This window comes from Lutra lutra, chromosome 9 (assembly GCF_902655055.1).
Source record: "Lutra lutra chromosome 9, mLutLut1.2, whole genome shotgun sequence".
Lineage (NCBI taxonomy): Eukaryota > Metazoa > Chordata > Mammalia > Carnivora > Mustelidae > Lutra > Lutra lutra.
Window position 1 is genome coordinate 79,568,383 of NC_062286.1, and position 18,580 is coordinate 79,586,962.

An 18,580-nucleotide genomic window follows, 5' to 3' on the forward strand; every position below is an offset into this window, starting at 1 on the left:
CCATGCTGCCCTCTGTCAGGCGGCCCCTCCTCCCTCACTTCCAAGTACAGGAAAGACCCTCCTGTGCTTTGTGAATCATCCGCGAGGAATTCCATTCTATTCCAGGAGGTTTTCTGGGGAGCGATTACGGCTAGTGCTGGGATTCTCAGAAATGTCCCAAGTAGGCAATTCTCAGCTGAAGGCGTGGTGCACACTAAGGCCAGACTAGCACATGGAAGGTTGACTGGTCCTGGACGCTCGTTTGGGTCACCGTTCCTCGTCCGCTTCCTCCTCTGGTTTTGACGAGTTTCACTGGCTGGCACGCTGCATGGCGTAGGCTGGATTTAGGTTCGCCTTCTCTCTTTGGTGACATCACCTCAGCCCCTGCCCATCTCTCTCCCCCTCGGCTCTGGCGCCAGCTGTGGCTCTGGGCTGGGCGCACGGCACATGCCAGCCTTATCGAAGGCTCCCCCCACCCCCTCAGCCAGAGGGTCTGTGAGTGAGTGGTCTTCGAGGACAAGATTAACTGTGTCCTGGAAAAAAGTGAGGGGAGATAGGAAACCAGAGGTCAGGTGGAGAAGAAGGGGGAATCTAAAGACTCAGATCTGAGGGTCCAGTGTTAGTGTGGGTTTAGTCTAAGGCAATCAACCCAAGGCAAAGTGGGAAGTAGGGCTAAGTAGTGAATCCAGGCCTGACCAGTGGGGTCCCCGGACAAGAGCAGGACCCATCAGCAAGGGCAGGTCTGCAGAAAGACTTACATGACTCAAAGCTAAGCTTGCAGAGAGCCAGCTGGGCTAAAGGGGCAGCCCCTCCTGGGAGTGTGGGGCCAGAGGACAGGGCCAACCCCGGGGGACTATGAGCAGGGGATGTGAAGGGAAGAATGGGCCTGGGGTGTGGCAGAGGCAGGCGTGGGAGCCTTTGCTGAGAAGCCACAGAGAAGCAGGGAATTTGGGAAGATCTTGATGAGAAAAGGCCCAAAGAAGTTTTAAAGTCTGGATTCCTAGAGAACAGCCTCTCTGTGGGGTGAACAGATGGCAGAACAGTGCCCAGATCCGGCAGACAAGAGTGTTCCGAGATTTCAGGGGCCCTGCAAAGCTCCTGTCTCCGGAAGCCCTTCCCCAAGGCCTGGCGTTCCCAGGGGTTCTTCACGGGGCCTCCACCCTCCGTCTGAACGCTGAGCCAATGAAAAGGCAAACATAAGAGAAGTGACCCTTTGAGCTGTAGCTGGCTTGCTCGGAGTGAGGGAAGGCTGTGAAGAACAGGTGTGCGGTGTCTGTGGGCCTGCGGGACGGAGAAGGGTCGACAGAAGAAGCCCGACACAGAGGAAGGGTCAGGGGAAGAGAGAAGAGGGACTCAGGAGGCCAACCCATGACCCAACCCACGGGTGGGCGGTGGGCAGGCCTAAGCCGGCTCGGACAAGCAAGAACGGCTAGCTGGGAGTGCAGGGGAACTGGCAGCAGAAGTCCACCCCTGCATGAGGGGGTCAAGCCCACCTGGGGGTCAGGTGGGACTCCATCTCCACCCGGGTACAAGGGACCCATGCTTCCCTCCCTCGGGCCTCTTGTGAGCCCCCAACCTGGAACAGAGGGCAGGACTCTGCTTGCTTGCTTTGCTCAGGGGCTCAAGTAGGCTTCCAGGGGGATGAGCATCCCCAGGGAGGATGGCAAAGAGTAAGGATGGGCCGTCCAGGAGCTCCCAACGATGTCCAGCTGAGTCCGCGGTCCCCAAGACTGACTTCATCCTTCCTTCTCACATCACCTTCTCTGCATGTTCCTACTGGACCCCACAGACCTCCAGAGTTATCCTGGATGCTGTGAGGGGTCAAGAGAAGGGCATTTGTCTGGCTGGTTCAAATTCTGTTTGGAAGAGAGAGTTAGAACATCTGAAAGAAGGAGAAGAAAGGGAACTTGTTACATTGCATAAGAGATGTTTCTGGTCACATTTGGAGCTGAACACTGTTGATCTTTATAGAGTTCTCAACTACAGATCTTTAAAGATGTGTTCAAGTTATTTAAGTATCTGACCACATTTTTATCCCAGAGATTTCTCTCTGAGCAGGCTGGAAAGGTGTCCTGAGTCTGTCCCTAAGTTGAAAGCTCTTTTCTGAAGAATGTTGAGGGCACTACCCTAAGTCCTCCATGGGCTTGTATACAGCAGAAACAAATTTTAAGTCCAATTAAGGCCCACCACAGTGACAAACATACTGAGAGCCTCGCGGGACCCAGGTGGAACTCGCACAAGTTTTTTATAAACCACCACCCACCTCTTACTAAGTCAGGATTAACCCTGGGGGTACGAGTAGCCACCAGCTCGGACACCAGCAGTGGGGAAGTCTATGCTTTGTCTGCAGGACCAGGGACCACAGGCAGAACAGATGCCCCCCCCCCCCATGAGAGGTCACTGGAGAGACATGGGGGTCTGAACTATGTCCCGCAGAAGTTGTCCGCTGTTTATAGGGCAAGGGTTCCATCACATGACAGGCTGTCCTAAGGCTGAAGGTGTCCCATAGCTTTAGGGCACATCAGATGCCTATTGAGGAGAGCTGGGAAGGAAAGGTTTTGAGAGAAGGAGAAAGGAAAGCAGATTTGGAGCTTGACATTGGGAAGATGTGGACAGGATAGTGGGTTGCACAGGCCTCCAGGGAGAGGGAGGGCTTCTTAAATCTTAGGGACAGACTCCTTGAGAAAGGAGAGGACAAGTACGTGAGCAACATCACCAGCCTCGCGATTTGGTGGTGGCCTCAAGAAGACAGTGTGTGTGCGCTGTAAAAGGCAATGGAACCGATTCACAGGACCCCCTCCCCCCAGTCTCGTCATTCCAAAATCCCCCAGGGCATTCAGTCAAAGACCTGGGACCCCGAGGGAACTCTGGGTCTCCTTTGTCCTGAGCTAGCTCCATTTGCTTCCTCCCCGTGTCCTGTTGACATCACACTAAAATGCCACCACCCCCAGAAAGCAGCTGGATAGAGACTACCCCGCGGAACTAGCTGGACATTGTGAATCTAAGGACATTGGTCCGGGTTCTGCCTGTCTGATTCAGGAGGGAATTGGTTTTGTCTGGTGGGAGGTACTGGAGGTGAGGCTGGGTAAAATCGTGTCATCCAGTCCAGGCTTAAGAAGAGCCAAGACACAGTGCTGTATTTTCTAGAGCCCCTGACTCTTCCCAATCCCGTAGCACGGTTGGGGCTTCTTGACAGTGGAGCCCACAGTGGGCAAGCAAGCCCCCCTGCACACCACCCAGGCCAGCTCAGCTGAAGCCTTGGGTGCCTCGATCACCCCCACAGGGGCTGAGGATATGGCAAGTCTCTGGGCCTGGTTTCCATCGTCTCTGTAGGAAGCCTCACCCCTCCGAAGATCTCACTGAGATTGTCCAGATTTGTAGTTGGCCTCTGGCCTCTGGCCCAGTTCCCTGGCATACCGTGAGTGGCTGCTGTCCCCTCCAGGCCTTTACCTTCTTGAGATGTTTTCTAGGCTGAGATTTCTGCTCCCTGGCGCCTGAGCCTCCCTGGCTAACCCCTGGCCTAATTTACCAGCTGCCATTAGTCCCACGGCGTTGCCTGCCTTCATTCGGGTTTACGCCCCTTTGCACTCACCCCTACCCTGGGACATTTTGCAGCAGCCCCTGCTTCAGTGTGGGGATTTCCTGTCATTAATCCCTGCAGCATTCTTGTATACTCTCCCTCCCTCCCTTCTCTTTTTCTCTTCCTCCTGCCAGCCCCCTCCCCTCCCACGGATTCAGACTTCTCACAAGCGATGTGCCATCGACGCCAGACCGAAGACTTTGTGCCATCGCATACTCACATCCATCTCTGGAGGGGGCCTGCTTCAGAGCAGGGGATCACAGGGCGGGCAGCAGGACCCTCAGCAGTGGGCGGGTGGGGGACTGGAGAAGCCAGTGAGGCGGGACCCCAGACCCCTGATGCTGGGGAAGATCTCCAAGCATAGAATCCATTTGCCCATCCCACTGGGGATTTCGTTCCAAGTGGGCAGCAGCATCCAGGAGCCAGTAAACGTAGCACAGTCTGCTTTTGCGTCACTGGTGGGCTCTCCTTCTCCAGGGACCGTAGCAGGCAGAAACGTTGTGTTTGGTGCAGTGGGACAGCAGCATCTGGCTGTGCAGGCCTTGGAAGTATTTTGCCGCTCCCCGCTTCTCTCCTGTGTGTTCCTCCTTTGCTCAAAAAGCATTAGGCTCTGAGGTAATGGTTCCCAGGGCTCTGGCACTAGAATTGGGGGAAGCCTTCAGAGGTGGGAGAGCTCTGCCTCCCCCAGAAACCTATAGCTCTCCTCAGTGAAAGCCAAGGGCAATGAGGGAAATGCCGGCCAAGTAAACTTCTCTTTGTGTACGTGTTCTCTCTTTTCAAGTTTGCTTCAGTGTGAATGCCCCTCTTTAAGGTAAGGCCTCCAGAATGGAGAGTCTGTCCAGGTAGGTGAGCCCTCAGGCCCGGTGACATGGAGGCCCTTCCAACCTCATGATCCGTTTCCATCCAGCCATCTACACTGCATGGCGGGACCCTCAAGGGAGGCCCTTCCTGCATGCTCCTGCATGAGCGGGCTGTGCTGAGAGAAAACTGGGAAGTGGGCTCGAGACCCTCACAACCTCACCAACGTTGCACCCTGAGGGAGGAGCCCCACCGAGCAGGCAAACCCTTCACCTAAAGCTAGGCCCCTGGCCTGAGGGACCATCTGAGAGCAGGTACCACAAAGACCAAGCCCTGGGTGACTATTAGAGCCAGTCCTCCTCCCCGACCTGGCAGGGCAGGGACGGGGCCCTGCCAGTTCTTACAGTCTCAGTTAGGACAGCCCCCTGGCCTATGTCCGTGCCCGAGTAAGAGCCCTGAGCCTCCAACAGGCTGCAAGCTGCCATGAAGATCCAGGACACTGCCAGGCCCGGAAGGCATGGGAAATGTCCAGGAACCCGTTTCCGGCCGTTGGCCCAGGTAGTGACATGCCACAGGACACCAGGCTGGCTCTGAACGCAGAGAGACTTGGGGCAGAATAAAAGTGCCATCACAGGATAGCCGTGGACACCTGGGAATTCACTCCCCCACCGCAGACCTCTGGCCTCCTCGAGTGCCACCTCCTTATCTATAACGTGGGGATTAAAAATAGCCTCTCAAAATTATTCATGGGATTAGACAAAGCTGTGGATCGCTAGGAGTTTTGTGCCTCTCTCCATTCACCACAACCCCAACCTGGTATAGCCCCTCCTTCTCCTGCTCATCCCGAGGTGAGGCCCCAAGAGCTCAGGACGGCAGGAGGCGGCGAGGTGTGTGGAGGCCGGGCCACGGAACCAGGTGTGGCCAGGTTTCCGATAGGGCTTCAGGATCCTGAGAGAGGATCCTGGGCTTCAGGCCGCCCATCCAGAGCGTGGGGATAGCAATGTCGACCGTGCTGAAGAGCGAGGAGGAGCGCAAAGCAAATTGTGTGAAGTGAGGACCACCGTCCTTGGGATGTAGCAAGCGTTGGGACAGTGCTGACGCTGGTGGTTCCGGAGACTCTGGGGGTCTCAGCCGAGGTGGCTGGATCTGGACCTGGCACGGGGCCCAGAGAGGCCAGGGGCCCACGTGAGGGGAAGCTGCCATCACAGGGCAGAAGGGCACATAAGGCCTGGCAGAGAGCCTTCTGGGGTTTAATGCTGGCCCCCTCCCGGTCTGGGAAGCCAGGGTCGGGGGAATAGGGAGCCAAGAGATACAGCAAGGCAGAGACTCATTCTGTGCCTTTTGGGGAACCCCAAGTTTCATCCTAAGGTCTGGCCCCCTTTTACTGTGTGAGCTGGCCAGCACCTTTACTCCCCTTACCTCCTTTCTCAGAGGGGTTGTTGCCAAGCACAGCCCTGACACCCAGCCCTAAAGCGCTGGTTTGTCCAGACACCAAGACCCCGTGGCCATGGCTCCATGAGCACAGCAGGTTCCCAAGGACTTCTAAGCTTAACAGCCTCAGTGGAGCGTCTTTGACTCTGCACAAGGGATCTCTCGGTCTGAGAATTGAGTTTGCGGCAGCATTCCTGTGGCTCGACCCACACGTCACTTTGGTGCCCCCACCAATCATGCCAGGGGAGGAATTCAAGCCCTGTGCTGGGCATTTCCATAAGCTCCCAAGTTTTCATTTATGCCTTCACCACTGTTAGGTTGGGATTTGCCTTCGTGGGTTCATCACACCAGTGTATATTGAATTGAATCTCCTCCCCACTCCACTAGCACTGGAGGTAACACACAATCTACCAGGAAGCCTGGGACCTACAGGGCTGTTTCTGACCAAAGGCCAGCAGGTTCTCAGAGGAGCTGCATCTTGGCAGAGAAATCCAGAAAGCGTTAGGGAGAGACAGCTACCACCAGGGAAGTGGCTTGGAGGGGGAGGGGAGGGAAGGGCAGGCTTCAAAGCTGCAATTTTCAGCAGGAATCTAGCAAGTATGTACTTTGTGCTTTTTGTGAAGGCGTAGAGGGGAAGGTTGGGTTGACACAGGAAGAAAAAGAATCCCCTACCATCACCTTAATGTTACTATCTTGAGGAGTTCGGGCCCCAGGAGGAGACTCTAACATGAGGTCCCTGGGGGAAGACCAGCGTGGTGTCAAATCCAGAACTTGACTTGGGGAGGGAGTTGCGGGGTTTGCCTCTTGAGGTTAGAGGACAGGGAGGAGAGACAGGTTGCAGAAGAAAGGCCTCTGCAGATGGGCCAACAGGCAGGGTCTCTGTGGGCCGCGGGAGCCACTCCCCTGCTGTGGTATCATAGAAGACAGTGCCCTCCTACCTCTCTCTTGTAAAGGAGAGTCACAGGGAGAGTCTGGCAGCCCAGAGTGGAGGGCCAGTGGTCAGAGTCTGGATACTGGGCATCGAAGTAAAAGCAGAGGAAACCTCAGACCTTCCCCGTAGAGGGGCTCAGGCCTCCAGGACTCCAGCCAGCATTTGCTCTTTGAAGGGTACAGGCACCAAGGGAAACCATGCACCCTGACAGTGTGCCCCACCCACACCAGCCTCCAGGTCCAGGACCTTGAGTCCCCAGGGGCCCCGCTCGCTGTCATGGAGAAAAGTTATTGGAAACCCAGCTCTGCCCGCAGTTCTTGGAAACCCTTGGTACCCTATTTTGCTCCCCACTGTTTGTGCCAGGGCAGCAGATGGTAACGGAATTGGATTGGGCCTAAACCTGACACTCAGACGTTACTCTAGAATTCTGGGCTTTGACAAACACACGTTGGGCACATGGCACATCATTGTGGTTCCAATTTCAGAGCGAGGAGGCCTTCAGCGCTCCGACCCTCTGTGTGATTCTGGCTTCTTCTTTCTGGGACCTACTCCACCCTTGGAGGGGATTTCTTAGAGCTCAGAGCTTGAAAGTCAGTGGATATATCAGGTGTGTGAGCCCCGGTAGGTGTGGAAGAAGGTCAAGAATGGCCAGGGCAGTGAGATAACAATACTTGCCTGAAGTAGGGAGATGGGAAGATAAGCCTAGGCTGGGGCTTATCATCTGTGATGACTCAGGAAACAAAGCAGACCTTGACTTGGGGCTTTGGCCAGACTCCCCCCTCCTCCCCTCCTCCTGGCATCTCAGCCGGTGTTTGGAAACCACAGGACTCGTGGCCCTCCTGGGGAGTCAGGGCAGATTCAGGCTACAGGTACCCAGGCACATGGGATGTGGCTGTTGCAGTAAATGATTCAGAATACAGTCCCCTCGAAACGTGAGCTTCCAGAATTGAGCCCCCACCATGTACCAGAGGCAGTGAGCCAGGGGGAAAACATTGGACAGGCCTGGGTACTGGTTATGGATACATAACAAACCCATGTCATGTATCTGTGAGATGCGGAGCAAGTCACTGAAGTTCTCTGCTCCCTTCTGGTAACGTAAGGGATTCAAGTAATCCCTAAAATGTCTTCTAGCCTATGAGGGCAGGGATTGGAGGTTCTTTGAAATCAACTTTTTATTGTAATAAAATTTACATAGACTAACACCTGCCCATTTAAAGCGTGCATTTTGATGCCTTTTCACAAATGGGTGTGCCCCTGTTACCGCCAACACAGTGACTATATAGTACATCACCGCCCCAAACAGTTCCCAGGTGCCCTTTGCCCCAGGCAGTCCCTGATCTGCTTTCTCTCACCAGAGAGTAGATTAGTCTTTTCTAGACTTTCATATATACACACACGGAGTCCTGCAGCAGGGGCTCTTTTGTGTCTGGCTTCTTTCACTCTACATCATGCATTTGAGATTTGAGAATTATATCTTTAACTTTTTTTTTTATTTTTTTTTTATCTTTAACTTTTTACCTTGGAAAATTTCAGACCCGGACAGCAGTAGAGAGAATCCCTATGTGTCCATCACTCAACACAGACAATTAGCCAGTTCTGGTTAATTTGTTAGGGGAGGGATTTTTATCTGTTTTGTGCGCAGCTGTATCCTCAGCGTAACTCCTGGCAAGTAGGAGGGGCCCGATACCTATGCGTGCGATGGGTGAGTGAATGAATTCTGTCCATCTACAGTGTTTTCCCAGAGAATATTTCTCTGTTAGCTCCATCTCCAAATTCTCTTCTCACCTTTTACGGCCCAAGAGCTATTCCAGTTCATGCCTGGGAACTTGGGGTGATAGGGTCCTGCATTGGGAAACCTGACATTGTTGAGTAGTGAGAGAGGTGGCTGACCTCATCCTGACTTGAGAAGGATACATTAGTGTTTACCAAAGCCAGCAGGCAGAGCAATAATAAATCACCACCAAGAGAACTGATTTCTATCTAGAACGTTTTCATAAATATGGGGGGGGAGGGTGGGATTGGTGAGTGTGGAGGAAGAGGGCTGGTGCCAGGACCAGGTAGAAAAGCTTCTTGGGGCACCAAAAAAGGTGTTTAACAGCTGTCAACAATGACCCAGCTTTTTTGAGAAATAGATGTTATGTGCAAAAGAGGCGGAGTGGGGCCAGCTTTGCTGCCGTGGGCCTGCCCACTTTCTGCCAGAGGCGCGGGCCCTGCTGCTGCATGTCCTGCCACGTGGGGCCAGCTCGCTGCAGAGCCCAGCTCAGGCACTCAGGCCTTGGGCGAGCTGTGGCACGCAGGGCGCTGTCTCCTTCCTCCCAAGGCTGTTTATTCCTGGATATCTGCACTGGGTTTTCTACGCATTCTCAGTCCCTTGCACCCCTCCTGGGTACCCCGGGACCCTGCTTCAGGGTCTCCCCAGCAGTGGGTTGTAAAAATCCATTTAATGAGTTAATAAAAAATTAACGAAGAATAGGGTAGGGTCGGGTGGGGTGGGCTCGGGTCAGGTAGAACAGAACAAGGAGAAGATCAGGCCAGAGCACAGTCTGTGATGCAGGGAAAGTAGAGCTTGCAGAACCTTCTCTGGGGCTGGTGGGATGAGGGGAGGTGTACTAGGTTATATACAAAATGTATTTCTTACTGTTGAGCATAATAAAGCATTTTGAAGGGCTCTGCTCCTCGTCACCCCTAATGTCTAAGAAGTAACCCCTATGAGTAGAATGGGATGGTGATTTCATGGACTGTGAGGACACAGGGAAGAATACAGGTGTTTGTTTGCTTGCTTGTTTGTTTGTAACACAGCAACAAGACTATTGGTGGAAGCCCCTGGACTCCAAGCTGTAGCCCTTTGCACCCACGAACACAATGAAGCCTCTCAGCAGGAGGCAGGAGAGTACACGTAAGGACATGGGCCTCGAGGCCAGAACACCTGAATTCCATCCTGGCTGCGCCTTGGGCAGGCTGTTGCACGATCTCCCTAATGGGGGCCGTGGCAGCACCCACCTCCCCATAGGGTGGGGGTGAGCGGGAACGAATCAGGTGGGTGAAGCACTTAGTGCAGGACCCGGCACCCTGAAAGCCTCCATCCGGGAGCTTTATGACATTTCCACGTGCAGAAATAGGTGTGCCAGCACTGTGCCAAAGCTAGGAATACAAGACAGATGCCCAGTGTATTGTTCGTTAGCCCTAGTTCTGAGGAGCGCTGGAAAGGAGGCACAGAGCAGCCCAGATGGAAGAGGGGGAGCAGCCTTGGTCAAGGACAGCTCCCCAGGAAGGGGTATTTCCTTCCCTATAGTAGCAGCACAGATTCCTTGTGGCCTCAGGAATGGTTTCTGAAGTCCTTTGCATCCTCTGAGGGGGAAATGGACCCTCCTCTACTCTGGTTTCTGATCTGAGAGGGTGGCGGGCTCACCTTCTGAGCGAAGCTCCTGCGCCTTGCCCTCCTCTGAGGACTGAGCAGGATCCTTGTAATTAACTTGAAACTGGCACGTTCAGTCCTGAGCCAGGCACTGCTAGTGGTAGAGGACATTGCCTGCCCCCCCCCCCCCGGGAGCCAGGGTTCACAGGGCACTTAGAGGCACCTCCAGGCCATTTATAAACTCCACGCTGAATGTCGTCAGGCTCCCCGACAATGAGGACTTACCGCTAACCACGTGGCTCAGAATGACTCTTGACCAAATGTATGCATTATGCATTTGTGACCAGATTTTTGAGTCAAATAGTCACAGTCAAAGGTGTGTGTATGTCTGGACCTCTGCAGGCCCGGAAGGGTGGCGGGCTGGAAGGGTTTTAGCAGGTAGAAGCATCCACCCTTCAGGGCTGCACAAAAACGCCTCCTTCCCTAAGGGGAATGAAGAAATGCTGTCTGTGGAGTTAAAGCTTCAATACAGATGGCTTCGCCTGGTCTTAAAGAACCCTCTGGAAAGAGCCTCAGATACATAGTCTGAGTCCAGGGGACTTCTCCCAGTCGTTTTCATAGGGTCGCTTCGGCCTTCCTGCCAGGCACTGAATATGCCAGTGGGGACGTTCCATGCTGGGGACCGCATGGTCCGAGGGACTTTAGCCGCAGGGGACATTTCAGGTCCTGAGAATGCTTCCCAGAGCTTTCTCCTCTATGTGGATTCCCCAGAGTTATCATGCCTTGGAGAGATCCAGGCTTTGTACAAGGGGAGACTTTGAAATCTGTGCATCTTAGCAATCAAGAATCCCAGCCGTTCAAGAATCTGAAACAGTAAATTCTCTCCGGGAAAATGTTTCCATACACACAACAGCCTATACTGTATTTTATGAGGTTCATGGAGGCCGGGAAGTCCATTCCCTGCTGCCGGGCTTGGCAAACTAGCCCACAAGCTAAATCCTACCCACGGCCTCTTCTTAGGTCCTTGCACTAGTTAAGAATGGATTTTATGTTGTTCTTCCTCTGGTTGAGGAAGAACGTTTCATGACACTTGAACATCAGATGAAGCTCAGAAATCAGTGTGCGTACATGAAGTGTTCCTGGAACACAGCGTACGGTGTGGTTGTAGCTTGTCTCTGGCTGCTATGGGCCTCCGCGCTAGAGTGGACTGCTCGTCACAGGGCCTGCAACACCTGCATATTTACTATATGGCCATTCCGAAGAAACTCACCACTCATGCTTTAGGAGTAAGAACCCAGGTTAAGAGGCTTGCCTTAAAAGAGTTCACTTAGGGGTGCCTGGGTGGCTCAGTGGGTTAAGCCTCTGCCTTCGGCTCAGGTCATGATCCCAGGGTCCTTGGAATCAGGAAGCCTGCTTCCCTCTCTCTCTCTGCCTGCCTCTGCCTACTTGTGATCTCTCTCTCTCCCTCTCCCTCTCTCTCTCTCTCTGTCAAATAAATAAATAAATAAATAAATCTTTTTTAAAAAAATACTTCACTTAAAATAATCGAGCTGTAGAATTTAGAGGTAGGGCAACTTTGAAAATCACCTTGACAAGTTCCCCCACTTGACCGGGATAAGCAGAGGATGCCGGGGAGTTGTGTCTTAGGTTCTCCTTTCCACGTTCTGTGGGTTTCTAGATGGCACTGCTTCCAGATGAACCCAGCTTTCAGATGGTTGCTGCGAAGTTTTGTTTAAAAAGCACTGTATCGAGTGTATAGAGTTTGGTAACAGCTTCTTTCTAGCAAGGATACCTGCCCTTCCCTATAAGGACCTGCAGAGGGCCAGGTCTTTAGCTCCTTGTAGACCTGCGGATTCATAAACAGATTGTAACTGGCTGAGCTCCTTGGCTTACGGAAGTATTTGCTGGGTGTGAGGGAGGCGCTGGTGTTAGCTGGCAAGTGTTTCCAAAGTAGCTCTTCAAATGGAGTTTGTGAAAATGTGTATCTTTTATACTCTAGCAGACAATCATGAGAGGACAAGGAGAGAGTGGAAATCGTTGAATTTCAGCAGCTGATTTGTCAGAACTCAGTTGTGGTGGCTCATTTGGAATGCCTGGTTCTCAGAGGGACTTGGTCCTCTTTTAAAAATATACATATAGAGACTGCCTCAGGCGTTAAGGAGCTTTCCTCAGAAGTGGTTTAGACAAAAGGCAGTCGCCCAAATTTTGGGGAGGAGGCATTTGAGGCCACCGCCTGCAGCTTGGGTGGCTCCTCAGCCCTGCAGGCCCACAGCCAAGCCATCATGCTGCTATGACCCTCTCCTTTGGACCAGTGAACGGCCAGGAACCAAGTGATTCCCCATTTTTAAGTGTCGTGAAGTGAATCATTTGTGCTTAAAAAGCAAATGGGTCTTCATTTTCTTTTCCCCTAAAAGATGGAAGTAACTTTAGTAGAGTAAAAGTCATAAGCTAGAGACTGTGTGACCCCTTCACCCAGGCTATCATATTTTTTTTGTTGAATTAGTTGGCATCATCTAAAAATTAGGAGATCTCACATGAAAATGTATCTGGAGCATTTCTTGGGCATTCAGAAGACCTAGAAACCCTAGTCTTGTTCCTGAAACTGCTAAGGAAAAGAGGCAAGAAAGGGATCCACTGGTCCTTTACACAGAGGGGCTCAACCAGGCTGCATGTCAGAATCACTTATGAAGCTTAAAAAAAAAAACAGAGGATTTGTATTTTGTCTTTGTATTTTTACAAAGGATTTGTATTTTACAAAGCTTTAAAAAAAATACAGAGGATCACCCCTGGAGGGTCCAATTTATGAGGTGCAGGGCGAGGCCCAAGTGTCCCATGTGGTGGCCCTTTGGGGTTTTTTAATTTTTGTTTTTTACGTTTTTATTTTAATCACCCAGGGCTCATCATGGTGAGTGCACTCCTTAATCCCCATCCCCTTTCCCCTCCCCCCACCCACCTCCCCTCTGCTAATCATCAGTTTGTTCTCTATCCATGTGTCTGCTTCTTGGTTTCTCTTTCTCTCTCTCTCTCTCTCTCCTTTGTTTTGTTTCTGAAATTCCACATATGAGTGAAATCATATGGTTTTTGTCTTTCTCTGACTGACTTATCTCTCGGAGCATAATACTCTAGCTCCATCCACGTTGCAAATGGCGAGGTGGCATTCTTTCTTAGGTCCAGACATGCCGTCACGTGCATACACCACCCCTTCTTTGTCCATTCACCAGTTGATGGCTGCTTGTGCACCTTCCACATCTTGGATCTCAGTAGAGAATGCTACTGTAAACATCGCGGGGTCGGGGGGCATGTATCCCTTAGAATTAGCGTGTTTGTCTTCTTTGGGTAAATGCCTAGTAGTGCGATGGCTGGATCGTAGGGTAGCTCTTTTTAACTTCTTGAGGAGACTCCATTCTGTCCTCCACAGTGGCTGCTCCCGTGTGCATTCCCACCAGCAGTGTAAGAGGTCTCCTTTGTCAGTTGCACTTTGGTTTTTTTTGGCTTTTTTTGATGCGTAGGCAGGATGGAGAACCACCCTGTTCACCAGTGACAAAAAGCAAGGCTGTTACTTCGTCTCTCACTTTTCCCCAAAGGGAAATCTCTTGGAATTACCAAGGTTAGGGCAAAAATCACTAAGAGTGAACTGAAATCCAAGGGAGGTGAGTTAAGGAGTCACATTTTGTAGAGCGTCCCAGGGGGGTGAGGGCGTGCCCATGGCTGGGGCAGATCCCGAACAATCGCATTGAGTCTCTGACTCAGGGCCGGGCATCACTGTTCTGCAGAGCTCCTGGCAATCCAGCGTGCAGCTCCTGCTCTAGGCCCAGGGGAATTACCTGTCCAGTTACTGAAAAATCCGCTGTGCTTGGTAATTTGGATTTGATGGAACAGAACAGTGATACCAAATGATGGGAGACGGGCAAACAGTCCCCCTGTATGCAAAAATACAGAACATGTGGATTGGGGATACTTGGAGTTAGTTGCTCTAAGAGCAAGATCTGGAAGCTTCTCTAAGAAGATAGCTTGTGGACACTTGAGGGGCAAACAGTAATCACTTGGAGCCAATTAACTTCATTTCTAGACCAGTGGACCAGAGAAACGAGGCAGGCGTTGTGTGTCCTTATTCCAGCGAAGCAATTGGAAGTCTCTAATATCATCCTCCTGAACCAGATGGAAAAAGTGACCATGGCTGGTCAGTTCATAGTGGATTTAACCAGCAATGCCACCCCCCCCCCCCCCGCCCCACTGCCCAAGTGTGCTGGTGGACCTGTCAGCTTTGCGAGAGGGCGGCAAGTCAGAGGGCGTCGAGCCTGAGCCTGCCTCACACGGCATTATCATATGCGTCTTAATGGAGTAACGGTAGGCGTGCCAGTCATGTTTTGGGATGACACAGAGCCGAAGGACAGAGCAGAGAAGATGGATGATAGAATTAATGTTCTATTCCCACAGTACTTTAGAGTTTACATGAGCATGACTTACAGGCTGTCCTAGAATCCTCAGCAAGCGAGGTATAGTCATCATCCCTCCTTTTTTGGTCACAGACTGAGATCAGAAAAGTAAGTTACAAAATCGTTATTTCTGGGGGTTTCTCGACAAGCCGGAAGTAAGTACCAAAATAAGAAGAAATCAAAGCACAGTGCAAAGGGTCACATGTGGATTCAAAAAGTCCGTTTCAGAAGACTGGCATTTGTGTCTGTTTCCTAGGGCTGTCTTGGCAAAGTACCACCACCCGGTGCCTTAGAACAGAAAACTGTTGTGTCATAGTCCTGGAGAGAAGTCTTTAATCTAGCTATCAGCAGGGCCATGCTTCCCCTACAACCAAGAGGATGGCAGTTGGGGGGAGGCCTTCCTTGCCCCTGTCAGCTTCTGGTGGCTCCAGAAGTTCCTGGGCTTGTGGCAGCTTCTCTGTTTTTCAGCTGGCAATCCCCTGTGGCTCTGCACTGGGCTTCCCTCTGTGCAAGTTGGTCTCTGTAGTCAAACTTCCCCTTCATATAAGGACAAGGGTCCTTTGGGTCAGGGCCCACCCTCATGACTTCAGTTTGATGACATCTGCACAGACCTTATGTCCAAATAAGGTCACATTCTGAGATACCAAAAGTCAGGAATTGAGCATATCTTTTTGGGGAGACACCACTCAACCATAATGGGGTTACGTTGGATTGAGAACACTAAGAGCATTCATGATTCATCACAGCTGCATGAGAAATGGTAAGACAGCAGTACTATTTTAGACACCAGTTTAACGTGAGCGTTCCCACCAAGTGGAAGGTCATGCCACAGCACGTGGCATAGTTCAAACCAGAGTCCGGAATTGAGAGGTCAGCTATGGCCACCACATGCTAAGGAGGAGATGGATTTTAAAATGGCAGGGAACCATCGAGGGCTCAAAGCAGGGTAGGTGCTGGAGAAGGTCCGTGGGCAACCCAATGGGAGATGAACTCAGTACATCTTGTGCTGATTTCTATAAAGAAGGCTCAGAAGTCTGACCAGTGCTTGGTTAACAAAATTAAGAGGGGGAGAAAGGGATGGAGGATTATGTTTGCAGAAATTTCTAGGTAAATGATCATTAACTTGAAATTCTGTTCCAACCCTCATTTTTGCCAGGCAAGAGATTATGCACTTAAACGTTCTGTATTTCATTTACCTTCACGTGTAAGCATGTATGTATAAACGTGGACACGCGTCATCTGTTATTTCGAATGTATGGTACCATGAAAATATATGTGTGTGTGCAGATTCAGTTCATTGATAGTGAGCAAGCATTCTAATTATTCAAATACTCGCTTTTCCTTTTCAAGTACCTCAAAGAGTGAAGTGGAGCTTAGACAAGACTATTGACATTTCAAAGCTAGGAGGAATTTGAGGTTTGACTGTTAAGCATGAATGAAATTCCTTCAAGCCAAGGGATACTACGGTCTGCCATATGCCCCACTGGGCAGTCAGTACCTTCAGGGATCGGAGAGGAGACAAGGACACACAGGACCTATTCGAAGGGGCCACGTGCATGACCTAGGAAGTGCCATAGGAGCTGGGAGGGATTGAGATTGGGTGGGGCTGCTGTCAGAGGGAGCTGGGACCTGACATGGGACTTGGACCCAAAAAAGCTGGCCTTTTGGAGACGGGGTGGCCATAGCCTGCCCCTCCCCCCACCCTCCCCTACTGGTCGTGTGTGGGTATCACGGGGAACCCTATCTCTGCTCTTGTCCTGCCAGGCAGAGGTAAAGAGCTGGGTAGGCACCTGCAGAGTGGTCACACGAAAGCCAGCCCCACACCCCAGCCTGTGAGATTAGGGAGTTTGCTCTGTGCTTGAGAACAAAGTCATCTGTTGATCTCCTCGTAATCAGATGAAGACAGAAGCAGGACTCGCTGGCTCCTCTGAGAGCCCATGTTTGTGCCTTCAGTGCAGTCGGTAAAGGGACTGCACCAGCCAGACAGGAAGCGCGCGTTCGGGCCACCCGCCCGTGTCCCTGCCGATGGCGGAGCACTGCCACAGCCCGCTGATCGCCCAGCCCTCAGCCCCTGGTGATTTAGAAGGCAGGCCCCAGGCCCTTGCACTCTGCTTCTCAGATACAGTTTCTCAGAAGGATCTGGAGCCGCCCATAACTGTTTCCTCCCTCCCCTCCCTGCAGATACCAGAGCTGTGCTCTGCCCCCATGGTTGGCCCCAGGCCTCTCAGCTCCAGAGACCTTATCTCTGAAGGGATGCCAGCGGGAACGGGAGTGTCCTTTTCCTCTAACAGCAGCCACAAGGGGTAGTGACATCAGCTCCCCTTAGCCCATCTGTCTTGATGGAATTTCCCCAACCTTGGTGGAACCTGTTTGTGTTTGTCTCTTTGCAGTCATCAGGGAACCCCAGGGCCCCCGAGCTGACCACAGCTCACAGAGGAAACCCCACAACCTAGGCCCAAGGCTACCTGTTTCTCTGGGCCCTAGGCCCCTCCTGAGTCACACATCAGCCATCTCGCCACTTTGCCTGCGCTCCCCCAAATGGGAGGCCCCTCTGGGACCCCAGCTGCCAGTGGTCCTGAATCCAGAGCACTTCACTGGCTGTAGGCATAGCAGCAGCAAGAGAAATACAGTCACTCCTTTTTCAGCAGATATTTGTTGACCCCTGTTTGCCAGGCCAGGCGGTGGGCTGGGGACGGAATGGGAGTTCAACCCAGTCCTCGTGCCCAGAGCTCACAGATGAGTCAAAAGGAGGAGAATACATGCGATCCATGCTATGATGGGTTAGGATAGTTGATGAGGCACTCTTCAGAGGCATGGAAAGACAGGAAGGCTGCTTGAAGGAGGGGCGTCTAGGTCGGGATGGGCAAGGCGAGAAACCCAGCTGGGTGATGAGGACTTGCAGGCAGAAGGCGGGAATGAGAGGGGGGTTCCAGGCCAAGGATTAGCTGTGCAAAGGCTTAGAGTCGAGGGAGGCCGGTGAGTCCAAAGAACCTCAGGGGGCAGCAGGGCCCAGAAGTGGGCAGCTAGGTGGGGATGAGACCCTGAAGGGTCTTAGAAATAGAGGACTGTAAGACCCTGGGGCTTTTCTCAAGAGCTACCCAGTGCCATTGGAAGAATCTCAGTCTCCAGAGAAAGCCCTGGAAGGTTCAGGCAGACCCTGGCTCTGCACTGGCTCGGTATTTGGAGGCCTACAGAGAAATATAAGTCTTGGTCCCTGCAAGAAGCCTGTGGCATCAGTGGCAGATCACACAGACCATGCGGGTAACTGCCATACTGTACACAATGTGCCATGGCACACAGTTGCCCAGACGTGGAGGGCACATTTACTGGGTGCCCATTATATGTTGGGATCTATACTGAGGCGCCTAACATCTGACATCCCATTGAGTCCTCAAGGTAACCTATGGAGTGCCTGTTACTATCTCCATTTTACAGATGAGAAGACTAAGTCACAAAGAGTGACTTCACACTGTATCATATAATCAGGAAGCGCCGGGCCCAGGATAAGAGGTCAGCCAGTGCTCGCGCTCTCCTACTCCATGTTGCCCCCCTGAGTGGGGGGCAGGGATGTGGGGAGGGCTTTGTGGAGGAGATAAGGTCTGAAGAGGTCCCAGCATCACCTCTTAGATTCCACAGTGTGGGCTGAGTCTGACATGGAGATTTTAGGAGAGGCATATGGGATGACCAAGGGTCTAGGTAAACAGGGAGTGTCTCTGTGGGTTTGCCCATCTGAACCTTGGAGTTGAGTCTTGTGCTTGCTGAGAGGAGGAAGCAGCTTTTCAAAGAATAAAATCAGTGAGTAAAGATACAATCCCCAATCGTTTTCAAATAGGTGGATACTATGCCTGCTGTCTCCAGGCTATTAATAGGGGTTGGTATTTCCCAGAGATGCCTGCTTTAGAAAACTTCTCCAGTGTCTAAGGTTAATAGGAATTACACAAAGTGGGGTGTTGGCTTTTTGAATTGGAAATGAGTAACTGACATGTACCTAAAATGCTTCTAAGGATCTGGAAGGGCCTGGGCCAGGTTGCATAAGGGGGCGAGCGAGGCAAGTGTATTTTTCTCTAGAG

General features: G+C 51.9%; 1 protein-coding gene across 4 annotated transcripts in view; it reads left to right on the forward strand.

The window, feature by feature from the left end:
* Nucleotides 1-18,580, forward strand: part of PRKCE (protein kinase C epsilon) — a 480,653-nt gene that overhangs the window by 455,670 nt on the left and 6,403 nt on the right. The window contains exon 15 of one of the 4 annotated variants that reach the window (XM_047746508.1): nt 4,341-4,370. The exons of the other annotated variants lie outside the window; for them this stretch is intronic. Within the exon in view, the coding sequence (XP_047602464.1) occupies nt 4,341-4,355 (15 nt within the window). The 3' untranslated portion in view covers nt 4,356-4,370. Of the gene's footprint in view, nt 1-4,340; nt 4,371-18,580 lie in introns of those variants that run through there. 4 annotated transcript variants of the gene reach the window in all.